The sequence below is a fragment of the Mustela lutreola genome, chromosome 2, assembly GCF_030435805.1.
Source record: "Mustela lutreola isolate mMusLut2 chromosome 2, mMusLut2.pri, whole genome shotgun sequence".
NCBI lineage: Eukaryota > Metazoa > Chordata > Mammalia > Carnivora > Mustelidae > Mustela > Mustela lutreola.
The window spans coordinates 95707631-95727524 of NC_081291.1; the positions used below are offsets into that span (position 1 = coordinate 95707631).

The 19894-nt window shown below is 56.6% G+C and overlaps 1 protein-coding gene across 2 annotated transcripts; it reads right to left on the bottom strand.

The window, feature by feature from the left end:
* Window positions 1–291: 291 nt before the first annotated feature.
* AMOTL2 (angiomotin like 2) lies at window positions 292–18017 on the bottom strand. Of its 2 annotated transcripts, none has more exons than XM_059162652.1 (10): window positions 17890–18017; window positions 14575–15364; window positions 11556–11862; window positions 10396–10540; window positions 9909–10001; window positions 5692–5987; window positions 4630–4937; window positions 3695–3912; window positions 2943–3122; window positions 292–2146 (listed from the first exon to the last, which is right to left on the bottom strand). In XM_059162652.1, the coding sequence occupies exons 2-10, from the start codon at window positions 15306–15308 to the stop codon at window positions 2088–2090; spliced, it is 2340 nt and encodes a 779-aa protein (XP_059018635.1). In that variant the 5' UTR covers window positions 15309–15364; window positions 17890–18017; the 3' UTR covers window positions 292–2087. The 2 variants fall into 2 exon arrangements, with proteins under 2 accessions (XP_059018635.1, XP_059018636.1); XM_059162653.1 differs by lacking the exon at window positions 17890–18017 and adding an exon at window positions 17219–17336.
* Window positions 18018–19894: the final 1877 nt, after the last annotated feature.

Genomic DNA, 19894 nt, shown 5'->3' on the forward strand with positions numbered 1-19894 from the left:
GTGGCCAAACAAAACCGGCTGGGGACAGAGCTACCCATGGGGAGGCTGCCCACTTGCCAGCCCCTCCCAGACTGAGAAAAACATTATGTTCAAGAAACAGCAGTGACCCTGAGCTGCCACTCATGGGTATGGTCTGGCCAGTGTGTAAGGAGCACGGGGTGAGGGAGGGAGGGTACGGTTCAGAGCCAAGAGTGCTTAGGGACTGTGACACGGGTGACTCACCAACTCCCCAACCCTTTCCTTTCCCTCCTTCTGTCCCCACGTAGTCTCTCACTTGGGCAAAGACACCACTTTTAATTTTTTTTTTTTTTATTAAAATACTGTTATACCCAGTGGAATGCAGCAGCAGTCCTGGTACAGGGTGGCATAACAAAACAGCCATGTTTACATTTTAAATATTTACGATAACTTAAACATACAGACACACGTCATGGTCTTTGGCAGAAAACGTTCACAGCACAAAAAATACTTTAAAAGAAATACCAAATATTAATCCAAAATATATTAAGTTGTTTTTTTTTTTCTTTCACAATATTTTTTTGCCATTTTTTCCCTCTTCTTTTTCTTGTTGCTTTGTAAACAATGCACATGAACCAAATGTATTTTTCAGCTTTAAAGAAGGGTAGAGGGTTTAAAAAAAAATATGCAATTGTCCAGCAAATGCAAATGTTTAAAAAGGATACTTGAGAAATTATGGGAATAAAAACACATACCGAACCTAAAAACAGTAAAGGAAAAAACAAAGATTCAAGGAGAACTAAAAACAGTCAAGACAAACTACTAAAACCCACCAATCGGTCCTCGGGCTGAGCTGGGGGACTCTAAGACCTGAAGTCAAAGTCACTGCGGCTGGCAGGCTGTCACGTGGATGCTTTGCTCTGATTCCGAAGCACTGGCCCTGCTTCAGGACGCTGCTCACCAGTAGCTTGAGGAACCAGCCTCACGGGCACCATTTTGTGCTGGGGGCTCCATTCAGAGGACGAGTTGAGTCACATCTTGTAGTTCACTGACCAGTTTTTCACCAGCATAGCTCCCTCTCCCAATCCCTCCAGGTGGGAACAAAGACTGATGAGAACAAAGCAACTTCTCCAGTTTCCTTCAAGAGAATTGGTGCTGGGATGCCCCCCAGATGTCTGTGTTTGGCGGCTCATTTCATCTGGCTCAGGGTTCATAACCAAACCGACAGAATGTCCCAGGGACAGGAGCTGTGGAGCCATGTCAAGAGGCTGGTAATAGGGGTCCCGTGGGCATTTAAACAAGGCTCAAGGTGGAGGAAGACAGCCAATGTCACGTGGATCAAACAGTATCAAAATCCACGGGCCAAGAACTTGAGAAAGGGAGAGAGCTGAGAGGCTAGTCAGCAGTTACAGGAACCGTGGCGGTAGGGACAGGCGAACAGAGAGGACACAGATCCGAAGCGGCATGCTTCAATCTTCTGTTTCACAGGAAAGGGGAGTATGTACAAACTGCACAGCTTATCCCAGTCCACTCAGATGGCCCCTGCCCACTCCAGCTGAGGGGACAAGGCTGTGGATTCTTCGGACTAACACTCTCCACAGTGCCCCGAACATGCAAGTCTCAGTGATCTCAGGGAGGCAGTGAGGAGCTGAGAACAGATGAGGTGGGCGGGGCCACAGTTAGCCACAGGGGAACAGCACGGCAGACTCTGCACTGAACCAGCCCACCTGGGGTCCATGGGCAGCCATCTTGGGAAATCAGTCTCCCAAACCAATATATCCCCACCCTTCCTGCCTGAGTGCCAACTGGGGGTCCAGAGAGGGCTCAGCTCCCTTCTGGGTTTCCAGTTTCTACCCCAACAGTAAGCCTGGGAATCCTCATTCTGCATGGACTCAGGAGGAGGGATGTGGAGCTGAGAAGCAGGGTCTTCTGCACACAGGTGTTCTCACGGCTCCCCTCACCCCTGTAGCAGCCTTCTTAAGCCCCAGGGCACCAGCCAGTCAATGGGAACAGTGCCTGGTTTGGGGAAAGCCGGGCAGCAGCAGTTGGGAGGGGCTGCTGGAATGGCTGAGAGCGGCAGAGGGCAGACGAAACGGGGGATGGTTCGGAATCCCCAAGTACTACCTCCTTCAGATCAGTATCTCCACCATGTCTGACAAGTCCTGGACTCTGGATATAGCAACAGAGTCTGGAGAGAGACAAGAGCACAGGCAAACGTCAGTGAGCATCACAAGATGGCCCTTTTAAATCCTGGCACTTTTTCAAGATAGGATCTCCCTTCACTAACGTTGCCTTCCTCAGCTGCCCAGGTACCCAGGTACCCCCACCCCACCCCACTTGACCAACCGAGCACAAGGCTTTGCGTCCCCCACCTCTCCACCCAGACCGTCAGCGTCCGACGTGGAGGACACATTTATTTATAACTTTAAATTGGTTGGAGGCTCAGAGGGAGGGGGAGCCCTGAGGGAAGGAGGGAGGCTGCAGCATTCTTTCCGCGCCTGTGGTTTTCTGGGACCGTGAGGCGCAGGCCCACACCCGAGGGCTAATGTGAAAGGGAAGAAAACATTTAAAAGGCATCTTCTCAAATATCTCAGTCTTGGACTCTTTTTAAACTAACTCTTCTAACCTGAGATTGCCATCGGGTCACTTGCCAAGCTGCATCATCTTAGATACTTAGATTGGCAACGAAATATGTAAGGAAGGCTACGCGCGAGCAGGCAGAGGGCCTCCCGCACAGCCGCTTTCTTTCTGAACTTGGGATCTGTCTGTGCTCGGGCTTTTCAGTTCCTTCTACCCGTGCATCTGACCAGCCCTCACGTCCACATGGAGGGGCCCACACAGCCAGCCCGTCCAGCACCGTGTGCAGCTCCCCGTGGCATGCAGGGAGCCAAGGGGTCTGGGAATGAAGGGCCCCATGCTCCAGCTCACGCCCCAGCGCGTCCACAGCCCTGTGTGGCACAGAGGTCCCGGGAAGGGGGACTTACCCAGTGAGGCTGTCCTCTGGCCCCCATTGTACCCCAGGAGGCTGTCGGGATCCAGTCCCAGGCAAGCGGCGGCACTGTCTGGGGGACCGTCGGTCTGGGTGCTCCCGTCTCTGCTCCCGTGTTTGGCGTGAGCAGGGAGGGAAGCCGCGGCCACCGGCTCCTCCTCGGGGGCCCGGTCCGCTGGAAAGGCAGGAGGCTGACAGTTATTGCCTCATGGAACTAGTGGTAGCCCCATGAAGGACAGACACCTCAAGTTAACTGTACCCATTGGGGGCCTGTGGTGGTACGGGTTGCTCTTGATTTTCAAGAATTTCGTTAAGATTCGGTCAGTACTCCTGTTTCCCAATAGGAGTAACTATCAGGCTGGATTGGTTTCCAAAGCTCTTCAGTGGCAGAAGCGTTCTTAGCGGGTTAAATCTGAGAACCAGTGGGGACTCTTGAATTTCTGTGGCATCCGCTGAGAGAGGAGCGGAGGACCTTGCCTGCAAGGTCCCTCTGCACAGGAAACTCTATTTCTGCTTAGATGGCGGGTGGCTGGGGTCCAACATGCTGGAATTTACAGGGGTGGAGGCTAGCGCATGCCCCCTCACACCAGCAGGACAGCTGTGGACTGCCAGGTCACCGGAGCCAGTATGGAAGCTGGCTCCCTTGGGTTCAAGGATCGGGAAGCCCTGTCTGAGCCTCGGTTCTGGGAGCAAAGGCCTGACAGCAACCTAGCCCTCTACCTATGCCTTCCACCAGCCTCCTCTCACCTGTAGCGAGCCGGGCAGGGGCATCCACTTGCCGCTCACTAGAGGACAGACCTTGCCAGCTCTGGGTCCCTGCTGTGGCAGCCACGAAGACAGATGGCACAGATTTGGCGGGCCTCAGGGAGCCCTGCATGGTCTTGCCCGGGTCTTTCCTGGAGCGCTGCTGAAGGACCTTGATCACTGCATCCTTCTCCAGGATCTGGGCATGGAGCACCTTCAACCTAAGGGGAGAGAGACCACGCTCACATGGTCAGACCTGCCGATCCAACGGCCTCCACCCTCCCCACCTCATGAAAGCCGGAGGGAGACTTCAGAAAGGTCATCACAGTTCTGGAATCCAAAGCCCTGAAAACTACCAGGGCACACGGCACTGGGCCTTTCTTACACCAGCAAAGGCAGGTCAAAGGGTGGGTTACATTCTTCAGATGACAGCAAGGGCACGACCCTTGCCCTGTGGGGCAATGCCCCGGAGCTGCTGACCATCTAATGAGCTTAGCTGTCCTGCTTGGCCTTATGAGTCGGACATATGTCAAACAGAAATCCTGTGAGGCCTCTGACGTTGTTTCTGAAGAGAAAATACTAGCTATCCGAAGCCAGGGCCCTAGCCCACCTTCCTTCTGGGGTGGCTCATGGTGTGGACTCCACTGGAAAGTCTTGTTCTCCCGACTGACTGGGGGTGGGAAAAGCAGACAGAGGCCAGAGCGTTGGATAAGCATCCAAAACCTGCACAGCCACGGTCCCCTGGGCAGACCAAGGAGTCGGCTGGTATCTCTGGGAAAGAACACGTGCGAGATGCCTGGTGTGCCAGACCCATGGGAACCGGCCCAGAGGGAGGAGGGCCTGCTGAGCCTCGTGGGGAGAGGGGTGTTTATCGGGGGCTAGGGGCACGGCAGGGACCGGACAGTGCCACCCGGACCCTTCAGGGGGCCTGGCCCAACCTGCTTTCCATCTCCTGATGCCTGTGGCCACCGGTGAGCAGGCCCTCGTTGAAGCTGCTGCTGGGCGAAGGCTGGGGGGAGTGTCGGATGAGAGTGGTGTCGCGCTGTGCGGCAGCCGTGGCGGCTGCATCCATGGCAAACTGCCTCATGGCTCGCTCCTCCAGATACTTCTGCTCCCACTTGGTCATATCCGCCTCCAGCGCCAGGACTTGCTCCTCCTTCTCTCGCAGTTGTTCTGACAGCCGCAGGGCACTGAGCTCTGGGGACCCACCGCTGCCACTGGCACCAGTGGGGGGGCCTGCCTGTCTCTGTGGAGAAGGGAGTACTGTGTTCAAGGGCGGAGGCTGGCATATGGCAGCCCCAGGTCCTCACCCCTGCACCCTCCCTTAGCCTGCCCCGCCCCCCCCACTCCCTGCCCTGCTGCTACCAAAGAGGAAGCAGGTGCTCTGCCTCCCCACACCCGTGTGGCTGAGGGCGTAGGAAAGATCAGGCCTGCCTCTGCACAGGGGACCCGAGAAAGTATCCTCCAAATGGGGAAAGGGGAGCTCTCAATAATCACACCGTGACAACTGGTGCAGACCAGGGCCCACCTGGGCAGTCCAGGGCCTGTGGTCACTCTAGCCCCGTGGGAAGGGTCAAGTGGGGGAGTGGAGACAGAACTCCATCTGGCTTGTAAACACTAGCATTATTAACACAGCCGAGAGCGAGGATGAAGACTCAGGATCTGGGTTACCACCTGCCCTCTCCAGTCGGGGAGATGCGTGAGAGCTGGCTAGTCTTCCGCGCTGAGGCTGCTGGGCTATCTCCCCAGAGATCAAGGTTGCCAAACCCTGCTGCTGCCAAGGACCAAGGCCCACGTTCTAAGTGCCCACGGCTAGCACCCGGCCAAGAGGCAAAGCCTCTTCTAAGGCTGGTGGCTGGGAGGAGCTGGGGCGAGGCTGGTGCACAGATGCCCCCTGCTCTCCAGGGGCACCTCCACCCGGATCTCAGCAGCAGCTTCCCAGACCCCGCCCTCCCTACGCCACCTCCTCGGGTCTCGCTGCCTTGAGTCTCGGAGCTCACCTGCTGGGCACGTAGGGCCTTGAGCTCCTGCTCCAGGCGGGTCCGCAGACGCAGCTCCAGCAGCTCACGCTTCTCACAGGCCGCCTGCAGCTGCCCCAGGGCCTGCTGCAGCCGCTCCACCTTCTCCACGTAGGCCTGCTTCTTGCGCAGCTCCTCCTCCGCGCGCGCCGCCCGGCCCTGCGCGTTGCTCAGAGCCTGCTCCAGCAGCTCTGCGCGCCTCCGCTGGTCCTCGATAGCACCGCGCAGCAGGGCCGTCTCCCGCTCCAGCTTCTCCTGCTCCTGCTGCTGCTCGTAGCCTGCAGCGGGGAGGCAGGGGTGCTGGGTCAGGGATGGCAACCATCCCACCTGGTCCCACGGGGCGCCCACCATATGCCAGGCTCTGCACGGATGGCTCCGTGGATGCGTCTGCGTCCTGGCCTCTCCTCAACCCTGGGAGTTAGGCGCTATTGTTACCATTGCCATTTTATGGCGGAGGACAGGTACGGTTGTTTGCGGTAATAACTGGTCTACGCTGCCTCTGCTGGGACGTACACAGCCCCAAACACCGTCCACCTGCACTTCGTGTCACCATTTCCAAAACACATTCACCCTGTTCCTTGGGCCTCAGGAAGACACTACAGACTGGCCAGATAGGAACTGTGATAGGAACCCACAGACGAGAGAAGGTGCAGGTGGACTATGACAGAACCATCGTTAACACGAGAGAAGGATCAGGGAAGAGAGGAAGGGCCAGCCGCACCATGGGCCGGGCGCTTACATATCTCATTCCCCTGAAGCCTTCAAAGTAGGATACGTGACCCGCAACATATGGGGGAAAAAACACAGGACTGGTGCTGCTAAAGTGGGGACCCAAGTAAGCTTGGCCTCCCAAGGACCAGGCTGCTTCTGGCTGTGGCAGGAGGCCCCCATGCCCAGAGGCCTCTCAAAGCGGGCTCCAGGGCTCATTCTGTGGACCCAGAGACCCCCAGAATAAGGCTACATTTCCCTCCTTGGTTTGGGGGACCACTGAGATGTTGGCGGATGGGCTCATAATGAATGCAAACTTTGTGTCACAATCAAAATGACTACGGTCCGAAGATTTGTGTCTAAGCTACTAGCTAGCCCAACTTTTAAATAGGGATTTTTTTTTTTTTTTTTTGCTTGCTGGAAGAACTCTGCTCAGGGACCCACTTCACACTGTGGGGCCAACTAAGGCCCAAGCCAGACCATGAAGTCCTCCAGCTGATGCTCTAGGTCTAAATTCACCTCCCACCCGCCTGCCCTCTGACAGTCCAGCCCGCTCCCCCTGCTCCCAAAGAGGGTGTCGGCTGCTTGTCTTGCTGGAGGGTAGAAGGCGGTGGGCTGTAGGGCCTGCCTGATGAACACCGAGGCACTGTCTCTAGAGTGTGCTCTATCACAGTACCGTGGGATTTTCTGCTGTAATCAAACTGTTCCACCCTGTGCCAACAGTGCTGTAGCCACTAGGCTCTTGTGGCTACTGAGCAAGCACTTACAATATGGCTAGTGGGAGGAAGGAACTGAATTTTTAATTTTATCCCATTTTATTTAATTTTAGTCTTTGGGCCACATGTAGCAAAGTATGTAGCACAGGAGACAGGTTTTGGAATAGAAGAGTGAAGGCTTGGGACCTGGGCAGGCCAAGGGAAGATTCACTTACTTAGGGCCTTAGGACTGGAGGAGGAGGACACAGGCAACCTAGGCCAGCTCTGGCTCATTGTGGAATTTTTCAAGGCTGGTGGGTCCAGGCTGGCCTTACTCCTTGGTGTGGAGGAAGATGAGGAAGCTCAGTAATACTGAAACTGAGGCATCCGCAGTGGGCTGACTTAGCATCTAAGGAACATGGTGGAGAGGCCGGCAGATAGAGTACATTGCGGATTTGGGCCTAGAAGCGTTGATCCCTTCCTGTATGTGCTCCAAGGGCCCACAGCCCACAGGGCTTACAGGAAGCAGCCTCTCCTCCTAGTTTTTACCATGACTGCCCCATATTCCAGCCCCAGAACCTGAGGCTCAGGTGAGAAGAAAATGCTCAGGTGGACAGAGCTAAGAGAGTTCGGCCTCAGAACTCAAGGCCAGATCCCCAGAGAGGGCAGAGCCAGACCAGAGCAGTCAAAGCAGGGGTGGGGTGGGGTGGGGGTGGGGGTCTGTACCAAAAGTAGGTAACATTGGTGACAGTGATCACCCTTTCCTACTACTGCTGACTGACCCCAGAAAAAAGGTGAGGTCAACCAGAGACATTTTCCCTGGGAGATTTATGTTTTCTCCATGTGTATTAAGGAACAAGGAAGAGCTGCTTCACTTTCTTTAGTCCTTGGGGAGGGATGGGGGGACCCAGTCTCTGTTTCCCCACAGCTTCCTGCTGCCTTGCACAACCTCTAAGGCCCTGGTAGGGGCCATCTCCAGCCACCAGGATGGAACCATAGGCTTCTCTTATCTGTCGGGGAGGAGAGCTCCTAGGCTGGGGCGGGGCAGACAAGTTGGGAGATTGGAGGGGGCCAAGGGCAGGCAGAAGGGGGTTCACCTTCTGCCCTGGAGAAAGCCACTGGCTGGGGCCCACCAGCTCTGGCCTTGTCCCTTTGTCTCAGTGGCTCTAGGCAGGGGAGGGAGTGGCGGGGGGGGGGGGGGCAGGCCCAGAGCGGAACAAACCAGCGGCTCAGGAATGCCAGGCATCCAGGTCACCCGCGGCTGCGAGATTAATGGCTCCAGCGAGGAGCCAAGAACAGCCTGGCGCTTGCTCCCCAGGGAGCGGAAACGTCTCCAGGCCAGCCTCCCCCACTTTGCCTCTCCTCTGCTGGCTCCCAGAAATCTGTCTAGCGACTTCCTTTCTGAGGCAGTGTGAGACCCCAAAGCCTACCCTCTTCCTCTAGGAGGCCCCCATCCCTCCCCAACTCCCAAGGGCTACACCAAGGGCTGTCCCCTTTCTGTCCTTCCCCACCATCACCTCCCTCCCAGGCACCCAAAGTCATTGCCACCTTGCTCTGTTCCGTATGGCCTAGCCTACCTCCTGCTCCACCCCAACCCCTAATCCCTTCAGGATCGTGTCCCCCCACTTGCTGTCCTGGGGCTCTGAGCCCCCGTGCAGCAGAAGGAGGTGCTGCCAGTCAGAGCTCAGTCCTCAAGCTGGTCCCTGACTTCTGGATACCCCATTCTGTCCAGACCCCTCACATATAGTAGGCTTTCTCAAAGCCACTCTCACCAGGACACCAGCCACTCCCATTCCATTTCTCTGCAAAAGCCCGAACACCATTACAGCACAGTAGGAACTTGCTGCCTCTGTCTCTTCTGACTGGTAGTGCTTCTTCCTGCTGCCAAGCTTCCTTTAGTCCCACTCCACATACCTCCCCGAGCCATCCCACTGCCTCTTCCCCTGTGGGCAGGTCTCTGCCCCTGCCATCCCCACAAAGCCTCTCTCAGGCCAGTGGGGACTTCCCACTCACTAGTCTCCAAGGCCAGGGGCACCTTTGTTACCTTACATCTGTGGTTAGAAAACCCTGCTTCCTTCTCAAGCTCAGCCCCTCTCGCTTGACCGCCCCCCCCACCCCTGTGCCTTCCAGTACCTGCTCCCACCCTCTGCCCAGTTCCTGAGAGGGGCTTAGATGGTTCTGCTAATGAACAAGTGACTGACTGAATAGACCAGTCAATACTGAATTCATCCACTCTCTTCCAGAAGCCTTCCACCACCCCTATTAGAGGAGCTTCCTAAACCCTTTCCTCAGCCTGGTTAAGCTCCAGGAACGCACTGTGGGTTGTCTGCCGGGACCCTCACCTGCCCACCTTGTTATGGCCCAGTTGCACCATCCTCCCCAGCTTCTCACATTCCAGCTGGGCACCCCTAACCTTCCCGCGTCTGGAACTCCCTGGGGAACTCAACATTCCTTCTCTCTGTTCCCACTTGCCTCCAGGGTTATCTGGCCTCCGCCAATGCCCACTGCATCTCTAGTTCTGAAGGATACTGTACCGACACAGCAGCACAGTTCAGCAAATCACTGCGCCCCAGTGTCCCTCTGCTAACCACTCATCTCTCCAATAAATACAGAACATCATCGTATCTTTGGAAGCCACCACTCCCAGCTGAGACACCGCAGTGCCGGGTACATAGTAGGCATTCTGGAATCCTGTGTTCGAAGCACTGCTTTGCCAGGCGGGAGGGCCAGTCCTTTGTGTCCACAGTCTCCCCACCCACTTATCTGTGCGGGCCTCTAAGCGGGAACCCCACTCACTCTGAGCAAGTAGCTTGGCCACCATGTCCTGACTTCCTGCCTGGGCCTCCTGGGTCTTGGTTGCTAGACGACGATTTGCAGATTCCAATCTCTCTGTTTCAAATGAAGGAAAAAAAATGTTTTGAGGAAAGATGCTGGGAGTATCAGGTGAAGCTGCCTGCCCGGGTGTCCCCTGGGGTCCTGGGTGTGGGGCTGCACCCTCCAAACCAGGGACAGACTGATAGGGAACCACTGGGTGTGCTCCGAGCCAAGTGAGGAGGGAGACACTGGGCACATCAGTGAGGGTTCCGCGAGAGGTTCCAAGGTGCGGAACAGACACAAGCATCCCCCTGTCAAGGTGGCTTCCAGGAGTTTCAAGCTGGCCCCCTGTGAGCCAGTTTACACTTATTTTTGCAGAATGCAGAGATTCTCCATTCCTCCCTAGACCAGAGCAATCAGGGCCTCCACAGATGCTTGCCAGCCCCTCACCCTGGGTGCTCTCTCTCACCTCTAAGATCCCTGTTGAAGTCCTGCAGCCTCCTCATTTCACTGTCCATTTTGTTCCGCATGGTCTTCTCCAGGGCCTCCCGCTTGGAAGAGGCTCTGGTCAGGCTCTCGTGGGCCTCGGAGAGCCGCTGGATTTCACCTTCCAGCTGCAAGAGGCAGAAAGAGAGCTGAAGGAAGGGGACAGATCCCAGACAATGTGTGCCCTCAGGGTCCCCTCCACAGGCCCAGGCTGCTCTGCTACACCATCATAAAGGGTGAGTGAGAAGAAGGTATAAGGTGACGGCAAAAAAAAAAAAAAAAAAAAAAAATCCAGGGTGCTATAGTGGGATGTTCAGAAGCCCAAATCAGATACTAGAACCAGCATGCAAGGGTCCCCGCAATTGTGCCAATGCTGAGTGAACCCAGGGCCAGGTTCTCTGGAAGTGGCTGCCCTGGACTGACCCAACATAGCTTCCCTGCGCCCAATGGTCCAGAAGGAAGTATTTTACTTTTGGTTAGTTTCTACTGAGAGTCTGAGCCCCGTGGGATAGGACTGGGCACAGAAAAAAGACTCCAGCCGTGTTCTGGGAGTTTTGAGCAAGCTGGGACACCATAGGAGGCCAGAGGCCACCTGTCAAAGCTGAATGCACAGCAAGTAAACCTTCACGAAGGAAGGGGGCGCGAGCTGCCAGCCTCAGTTGCCTGTGGCCGGAGTATTTCTTCCTGTGGCCATCACCCTCTGCTACAGAGGGCCAGCCTGGCCCCAGCGGCCCCTCCCACTTGGCTGCTGGCAGGTTCTGCACGTGCTCCAAGCTCTGCTCCAAGCTCTGCTGGAATTCCAATAAGTAGCTCGTTTTTTCCAAGAGGAGGGGCTTTTTCTGGGGCCAGGGCTGGCCTAGAACAGACTTGCTGTTGTGTGGGGGACACAAAGGGCTCTCTGTGGGAGGTGTCCGCAGGAGGGGGTGTGTGCAGGGGAAGGGCGTGCAGGGAGCTGGTGAATGGGCTCTTTTTATCACTGCTGGGCAGCAACTGCTCACACTCCAGGGCTGCTCTGCTGGCCTCGAGGTTGCTCCCCAGCTGTCTAGAGTCAGCGAGGGAGGGCATGGGAAGGACGAAGGGGTGGGCAGCAGCTCCCCCACCCCTGACCATGTCCCTCTCTTCTGAGGTCCCAGCGGGGCCTACCTTCTCAATGCGGCCAGCCTTCTCTGCTGAGCTCTCCAGCTCCCTCTGCAGCCTCTCATTGTCCCTCTGCAGCCTGGCATTGTCCCTCAGCAAGGTCTCCAGCTGGGCCAGGTGGGCGCTGCCCGAGGTGGCAGAGGGGGCCTGGGTGCTTGCTGGCCCCTCCATCTCGGGTGGACCGAGGGAGCCTAGGGGGCCATGGCTGAGAGCAGCTGGGTGTGGGGGCAGGGGGGGCTCCTGGGGCTGCTGTAAGTACTGGTACTGTTGTTGCTGCTGGAGGAACACGGGGGGCACCTGGGCCTGCAGGATCCTGGGGAGCAGAAAAGACGGTGTTCAGAGACGGCACAGACCCCTGTGGCTCCCACCTGAGCGGCCCTGAGTAGGCCCAGCCCTCCTGGCATACGGGAGAGGCTCCCCACGACATCAGGCAGTGACCAGCGGGGAAGGCCTTTTCCCCACGGTGTCTACCCTAGACCCTCAAGGGGTTTTAACATCAGGATGCTTGTGTCACACCCAGCATCACAGTTGGCTGGGACCTTATGAGCCACCAGCAGATAAATAAGGCATCTTAAGCACTGAGCACTTGACCTTTCTAATTCACAGAAGGTTCTTTTGGGTCTGGAGGCCACACTGATGGTGATTGAGCACACAGCCTCCCAGGCCCCTGGGCTGCTTGATGGCTGGACCCCAGCAGCTACCCCTATGTCTGTCTGTTCTAAGCCTCTCACACCAGCACCAGCACCTGCACAACCACGTTTTTCTCCCTCCTATTTCGGGTCCCGTCACCCATCGCAGAAACATTTTTTTGAATACTGTGGCTAAGGGCAGAGTGGTAAGATGGATGTCTGGGGAAATAGTCTACAAAATCGGCATTCAAGTCTCTGGGGTGCTGGCGTGCCTCTGCTCCTCACAAGGGTTAGCATTCCCAGCCTCAAGGGGCTGGCCAGGCCTACACAAAGCCTGGCAGGATCCTGGGCCTACAGCACGTGCTCCCACCATGGCGGCCCAGCCTCTATCTCTCCCAGAGGTAACTGCAGCGTCTTGTCTGTTTAAAAAGAGTAAATGTGACCCACACCCTGGTTTTTCTTAGGCATAGGGGCTACCACCGTGATAGCCCGAGTTTAAAGACGATGTTCCACTGGCCTCTAACAATGCTGTAATGTCGCTCTCAGAGCCCCATTAAGGGAAGGAGCAAAAAGCAAGAGGCATGGGGTGAAGCCTGGTCACAGGGCCTTTCTGGGGCCTTGGGACTCCAAGTGTAAAAGAACAGGCTGCCTCCATCACACCAGGAATTTTCCAAGTCCCAGACGCTCCATGAGAGTTGGATGCCACTCAGTGCTCATGCCCTCCCCCGCCATTACCTCCCCTCCCCTGCTCCCCTGAGGATCCTAGACTAGAAGAAAAGTCCCTGCCCCAAGTTCCCAATGAACAGTCCTTATGTGATCAGCTGAAAGGAGAGGCTGGACAGATCTATTTCTCTCCCTGCCTAAGGTAGAGCTTCCAGCAAGAGCTGAACAGAGGGTCCCCACAGGAATGTGCAAACTCTCCTTGCACTGCTAAATGTGGCATTCTTGGGGTTGCTTCACGAACTTTCTCCCCCCTGCAGTAGGCCAGGCAGACACAACTGGCATTCTTTGTGGATGACTTAGCTCTGAGAAAGAATAGATTCTCCTTTCCCTTCACACTTGCTCTCCCTTCCCCTATTCTGCTCCCCCCTCCCTTTTTTGTTCTCCTGTGGTCTACTTCCTTTCCACGATATTATCTTTTCCTGACAGGATTCAGTAAGGCTGCTCCAGAAGAAGAAACCCACGACTCAGCTTCCGAAACTCTCCCTGACCAAGCTCTGAGAAAGGAGCTAAGGCGGCAGGAGGTTGGGGGGGGGGGGGCTGGGCACGAGAGGTGGAGGTTGGAGAAAACCCACAAGGCTCCATCCTCTGCTCCTCCATACCAACACCATGGCGTCACTCGTTTCTCGAGAGCAAGGAAAGGCATCTATTCCAGGAAAAGGCCAAATGGTGGGAAAGTGGGTGACTAAATGAAGACTCAGCAAGCATGATGAGAACCAGAATTCATCCTTGAGCCTTCCAGAAGAAAGGAGGCTGCGAATGCTCTGGCCCCTCTGGTGGGGTTTCCTAGACCAGCACGCGGGGAGATGCAGTGTGTGAATGGAGAAGTGTGTGTCTGCTTCTCAGAAGGTGCTGGGCAGAGCCGCATTCCTAGGAACCATTATTTCTGCAAACTGTCTGGGCTTTCTGCCTCCTCCTGGTCTCTTGCTTCCATTCTTGCCCCTCCAAATCCATTCTCTCTACCTGCAGCCCCAGGGAACTTTTGAAAGAAGGAAGCCAAATTGCATCCTCTAACGGCTTCCCTTCACACTCAGAATCAAACTGCATTCCCCAGCAGCCTTTTCCCAGTGCCCCAGAAAGGGGCTCAGTCTGGACCTCAAGTCCTCTGCCCCAAGGGGCTCCAGCCACCTGGGGCACATAGGGAAACAGGAAAGGAAATGCAGAGTAGCAAGCGGTCAGCTCCTGCCTGGGTGTAGGATAGGGGATAGGGGGAGGTCTCTAAGGAGGCCATCTGGCCCTTCCTGCCTCCAGTAAGGAGTGCCTCCCACTAATCACAGAAAGCAGACTGTCCACTTGGTCTTAAACATCTGCAGGGAAGGAGGTCTCACCTTTTTCCCACTTAGCTTGGAAACAGTTTGGCAATGATTCCCAGCCCTTGTCTTGAGCAAGTTCTTTCAAAAACCTAACCTTTACCCTGCTGCTGTAACTGGTACCCCCTGGAAACCCTAGTTACTTGATAGCTAATCACACAACAGTATCCATCTCCAAATTAAAGCAAAAGACACCACTAAGTTCTCCTGTGATCTGGGCTACGTCCTACTCTCTCTTCCAGGAATCAGCCCCTCCTTGGGAAGGAGAGGGGTGTACTGGTGGCCTTCCTCTGGGGCTTGCCAGCCCTGGCACAGGTATCATCTGGAAGAAAGTCAAGAGCTTGAAAGATCAGGATGAGCAGTTACCTGACTTCAGCATGCTGGAAGTGTGGGCTTCCGCGGGTGCGGTACCGTGGGTCGGTGACAGCACTGGCAGTCTCATGAGCTAGCATAACGTGGGGGTACTGAGGTGGAGGTCCACGGGGCTCTGGGCCCTCGGCTGGGAGGGGCCTGGACGCAGGGCCCTGCTGACTGCGGGCCAGCTGCGGGAAGCTGTGGGAGGAGCTCATGTGGCTGGGGGCCCGGGCACCGTTCCTCTCCAGGGACAGCTGAAGGAGCCGCTCACTCAGGGAGCGCACATGCCCGTGACGCAGCTCCCGCAGGGCCTCGTCCTGACTCCGATGGGCTCCTGAGGCCCCTCGGGGATCCCGGTCCCCCACATGCGGCCGGGGACCCGCCTGCTGGGCTGCATAGTACTGGGAGTGGGCTTTGGCCTCTTCATAGGTGGGCAGCTCCTCACCCTTGCTGGGCTGCGGGCACAGCCGGTAGAGGGTGTTCTCTGCCAGGTGGGTCTCACCGCCCTGGTGCTCCTGGCCCTGGGGCTCCTGCCTGGTGGCTTGCTGCAGCACCTGAGCGTCCTCAGGTGCCAAGACCTCGGCAGAGGCTTGGGGGCTACCTGTGCCCCCGGCTCCGGCCCCACCCCGCAGGGCCTGCTGTTGGATGGCCAGCAGCGTGCGTGTCTCTGTCAGGTTGCCATAGCGCAGCTGCTCCTGGATGAGACGGTGCAGTACTGTCCCGGAGGAGTCTTCCAGCGTCCTCATGCTTCCTCGGCTGCCACACACCCACTGGCGGCTCGTGGCACCTCGCCCCAGGGCACCTGGGAGGAGAGAAAGAAGAGCAATGAGGGGCAGCACGCAGGAAAGAGCAAGGCTGTGGAGGGTCACCCAAGCCTGGGCTCAGCTGCCAATGCTGCCACCTAATGATGAAGGCAAGTGACCTAACCTGTGAGACTCAGTTTCTCCACTGGAAAAATTTAAGAGTAATGCTTGCCTCATGGAGTTGAAAATTAAATAAGCCAAGGGCTGCTGAGCTCCTGGTGCACTGTAAATCCTTGGCAGAGGACTGCCATTACAGTCCTATTCGCAGAGACTTACTGGCCCAAAGAAAGACCCCAGTAACTTTGAAGGTAATCAATCACCCAGGAACCACAGCCTCCTGCAGTCAGCTTCCCAATGAAAAGGCTGATGAGAGACCTCAGCGTAGGGGTAGCTCAGCTATAACCACTAAGCACATTCAGGGTTAGACAGGGTCCCAGCTTCTTGGCACATGGTGAATAATCAGTCCAGCCTAGCAGAAGCCCTGGGCAAACAGCCCCTACGTCCCTCTAGAATGCAGCACTCCTGAGCCCTAGCCTTGGCACAGTTAACTCATCACCCTTTACCCCCTTTCCCACACTGTGCCCTCCCTATCATGGCATGACCTTGGCAGTCACTCTGCAAGGTAAATGGGAAGAAGGGAGAAAAGTCATCTGGTTTGGTGAATAAGGGATGAGAGAAGACAGGCTAGCTACCACAGGACCATGGTTTTGTGAAATGAGGCATCAAGGTTTATGGGCCAGTCACACAGTCTGTGTGCGGACAAGTGCCTGGGAGCACCTGGAAAGACAAAGGATGGCACCGTGTCTTTGATTTTTGACCGTCTGACCGATGTAAAACACACACACACCTGCTACTTAGAAAAAGACCCGGATGGTCCTCTGCTACATTGTGGGGGTGGGCGCTGGGCATCTTGACATCACTAACAACCATCTGAGCCAAATGGAGGAGTAAGGGAGCAAGGGAGAGGCTCCTGGTTGCTGGGGCTGGGCGCCTGCAGCGCAGGACATGTGTCCCGAGGAAGGGATTCTCTTCTGAGCTTGGGCTCTCAGTGGCTCAGGTCCTGGAAAACTGCCTGCCTCACTGGGCTTCCTTCCCACAGCCTCCTCCAACACAAACCTCCAAAGGAGATTTGGGGAAAACCAAACAAAACCCACATCTCCATAGGCCCTTACTTATGGGGGGAGGGGAGTGGGAAAAACATGGTCCCTCCCCTGCCTCAAAAGTAGCCCCAGGGCCCCACTGCATTTTGGATTTGGGAGGCTGGCACTCCTTCCTCCCAGCGGCCCAGAAAGGAGGAGAGGGAGTGGAGTCTGGAAGGCATCTTCGTCCCCATCCTTTCCGGCACCCAATCACGCTGCCCCCCTCTCCCTACACACAGTAGGTGTGGAGATCCAAGACTCCAGAGTTGCCAGAGGCAAAACAAACCAGAATCAATTCACCTTAGAGTTTCATCCACGAGGCATTTTCTTAAAAAAAAACAACAAAAAAAATCAGTTTGGGCTGACTCCCGCTGAGAACGAAGAAGGGGGTGGGGTGTACCGAATGCAGAGTTTCCTGGACACATTCCTAGTCTCCTCCCCGCAGAAATGTGCCTGGGAGCGGGGAACACCTACCGAACCTCTCAGCCGAGTCTGTCCCTGTCAGGCCCCTCGTATGCACATTCTTTCAGCTGAGCCGTTGTTAAATCTGGGACCACGACCCCAGCCATGCACCTTTGGTGCACCAGCGCACGCAACTACTTGAACACCCCACCCCCGTTCCTAAGTAAGCACACAACTCCCGCTCTCGCTAGCTTAAGGAACCCAAGCAAACTCTCAAAGTCGGACTGCAACCCAGCCAGGATCCAGCCCTACCCGGACTCCAAGCCGACCACGAACACCCGGAGGCTGCCAGGGCGCTTAGAGCGAGCAGGCGAGGGTAGCCGGTAGCCCACTGAGTTCTTTAAGCTTTGCGGGTCCGCCTCCCTCCCTGCCTCCCGAGCCCTCTTTGTTTTCCAAATGCTCCAACGCTGACGTCACCGGGCTGGACGGCCGGCTGCATTCTTTCTAAGTGAGAGCCATTCCGTGGCTCCAGAGAGGATTTTCCAAGGAAGACAAAGAGGAATTCTTGGACTAGTTGCGGGCAAAGACACCTGTAATCCCCACCTAACCAGTTCAACCCCAGGGCCCTGCAACTTGAACTCCGAGCGGCGCCTCCTGCCCTGTTCCGCGCCCCTCTCCCAGGCCCACGACCCACTACAGGGGACTCCGCTCTCGCCAAAGGCTGCCCCTCTGCCCTCGCCTCAAGGGACCCGCGCGCCAGCGACAGCCCCAGACCCAGGCACGCTGCGAGGGGCCGGCAGCGAGGAACCGCTCAGGGCCGCCTCCGCGGCTTCCTCGAAAGGGCGCACTTCACCCAGGGGACGCTCGGTGCGTCCGGCTCCCGCTCCCGGAAAAGGGCGGGCTGCACGGGGTCTCTGGCTCCGGCTGGACGCGCGTCTCCCCGGGCCCGCGCGCTCCCCGAACCCCGGAGGCGCCTTCCTTACCGCTGTGGCCCGCAGGTGCTCGGCGTAGTCAGACCCGACGACCCGGCCCGGCCCGGCCCGGCCCGGTCCGGCCCGGCTCGGCTCGGCTCGGCAGCGGAGGTGTGCACTCGGCGGTGGCGCGGACGCTCTGGCCGCTCGGGCCCCAGCGCGCAGCCCCAGAGTCGGCCCGCGCCGGAGGCGGCTGCTATGCCAGGAATGTGAGAGTTTCAGGTTCCCCCTCGGGATCAAAGCGAACCACAAATAACCTCTCAGCGCACCGCCCTCCTCCGCCCTCCGCCTCCTCCCGCTCCCTCCTCCCGGCCCCCGCCTTCCTCTCGGGAGGCGGCGCTGCGGGCTGAGCCCGGAGCTCCCTTCCCGGGCCGCCCAGAGCCCTCTAGGACGCCCTACACCTCTCCCGCCTCCACACCCCACCGCCACGCTTTGCCTTCGGGGCTGCTGCGGACGAATTCATCTCCTCGGCCATTACCGTCCCGCAAACCCGTCCCCGCCTTTCCACCCACTCTTTCATTCCTGTGCGCGGACAGGGACACCCGAAAGCTGGACAATCGCGTATCCCTGAGGGGTTCTGGGTTTTGCTGCGGCGGAGGGGTTCGGGGAGTGTGTGTGTGTGTGTGTGTGTGTGTGTGTGTGTGTACGCGCGCGTGCGCGCAATGTGACTGCAATGATGTCCACACCTGCCTGGCTTGGACCCTAAGCCCCCGTCCCTGGTGAAAAGAGAAGCCGCTTCTAGCTCTAGTCTCTTCCCTAACCCCCACTGTTTTCACTGCCTGCGGCAACCTTTGAATTGCCCTGTTATTGTTTACAAACACCTTCACCAGCTCTTTTGGGGCCTGTCTCCACAGGAAGTGTGAATCTGGGTTGAAAATCTTCCGGTTAATTTGATCCACGTAACCCACTGAATCACCCGCCGCCAGGCGCTCTGTCCAACTCTTCCGGAAAAGGGACTAATGGGCACCCCGAAATTTACGCAGGGCGCATGGTGTGCCACCACCCGCTTTTCGCCTCGTCATCCGGGTCAGCCCTCCTAAATCATCGTCCCAGGGAATTCTGTTATCCTTTCTGTGTTATACACGAGGAAGCCAAGGCTCAGGGAGGTTAATTAGCTTGATACAGAGCAGAAGCGATGAAGCCAGGTAACCACTGGCTGCTATTTTTCATTCTCAAAACCCTTCTGTTTCCACCAGGATCCAGGCTCCCTATAGAGGGACAGGACAGACCCTGGGAGCCCGAGGAAGGGGCTCCATTCCAGTCTCTTCTTCATTTCCCCCAACACACCTACCAGTCAGGGGCCTTCCTTGATGTCTACCTCTGTTGCTTCTGGTATTCATCATCTGGGTGGAGTGATTTCCTCTGCCCTTCTGACCCTCACTACCTCCCAGTCCCCTGAGCTGGTCCATCCATGTTGATACACAGCTTTTCAGATGCACTCTCCCCACCTGCCCTCACCCCCTGTCCCCACCTGCCTTTCTCCTCTATGACCACAGTTCAGGGTGCCATTCCTGAGCCCTGACCACACTGGGCCTCCCGCCGTCTGCATGGGGGGGGGGGTATTCAGGCCTGCCCACTGGGAGAATCAAAGGCTGAGTCCTACCTCCCCCCACTCCGCCACCTCGCCCCAGTAGGGTCCTCTTTCCCTCACCATGGAGTTTACAAATCACAGATCTGCTGGAGAGACCCAGGACAAGAAAACTTTGTTAAGTTCAAAGAGCTCTTTACTAGCCAGGGACATTGTTAATTTTTAATAAATCCCTCCCTGACAATGTGTGTATGTGTGTGTGATTTACTTGTTAGCCAAATAATTGCATTACAAATAATGATTGGCTCCGAGACAAAGGAGAAACTAAGTCACTTATGCCAGGCTAAGGGATATTTGGTCTTCCAAGGACCACCTCACAAAGAGAAGCTAAGGCCATAATGCCACTGTCCCAACTGGATACACTTGGTAGAAATTTTAGAAATGAAAAGGAAGAGAGAAGAAGAGGTCGCCAGATGGCCTTACCCTGTG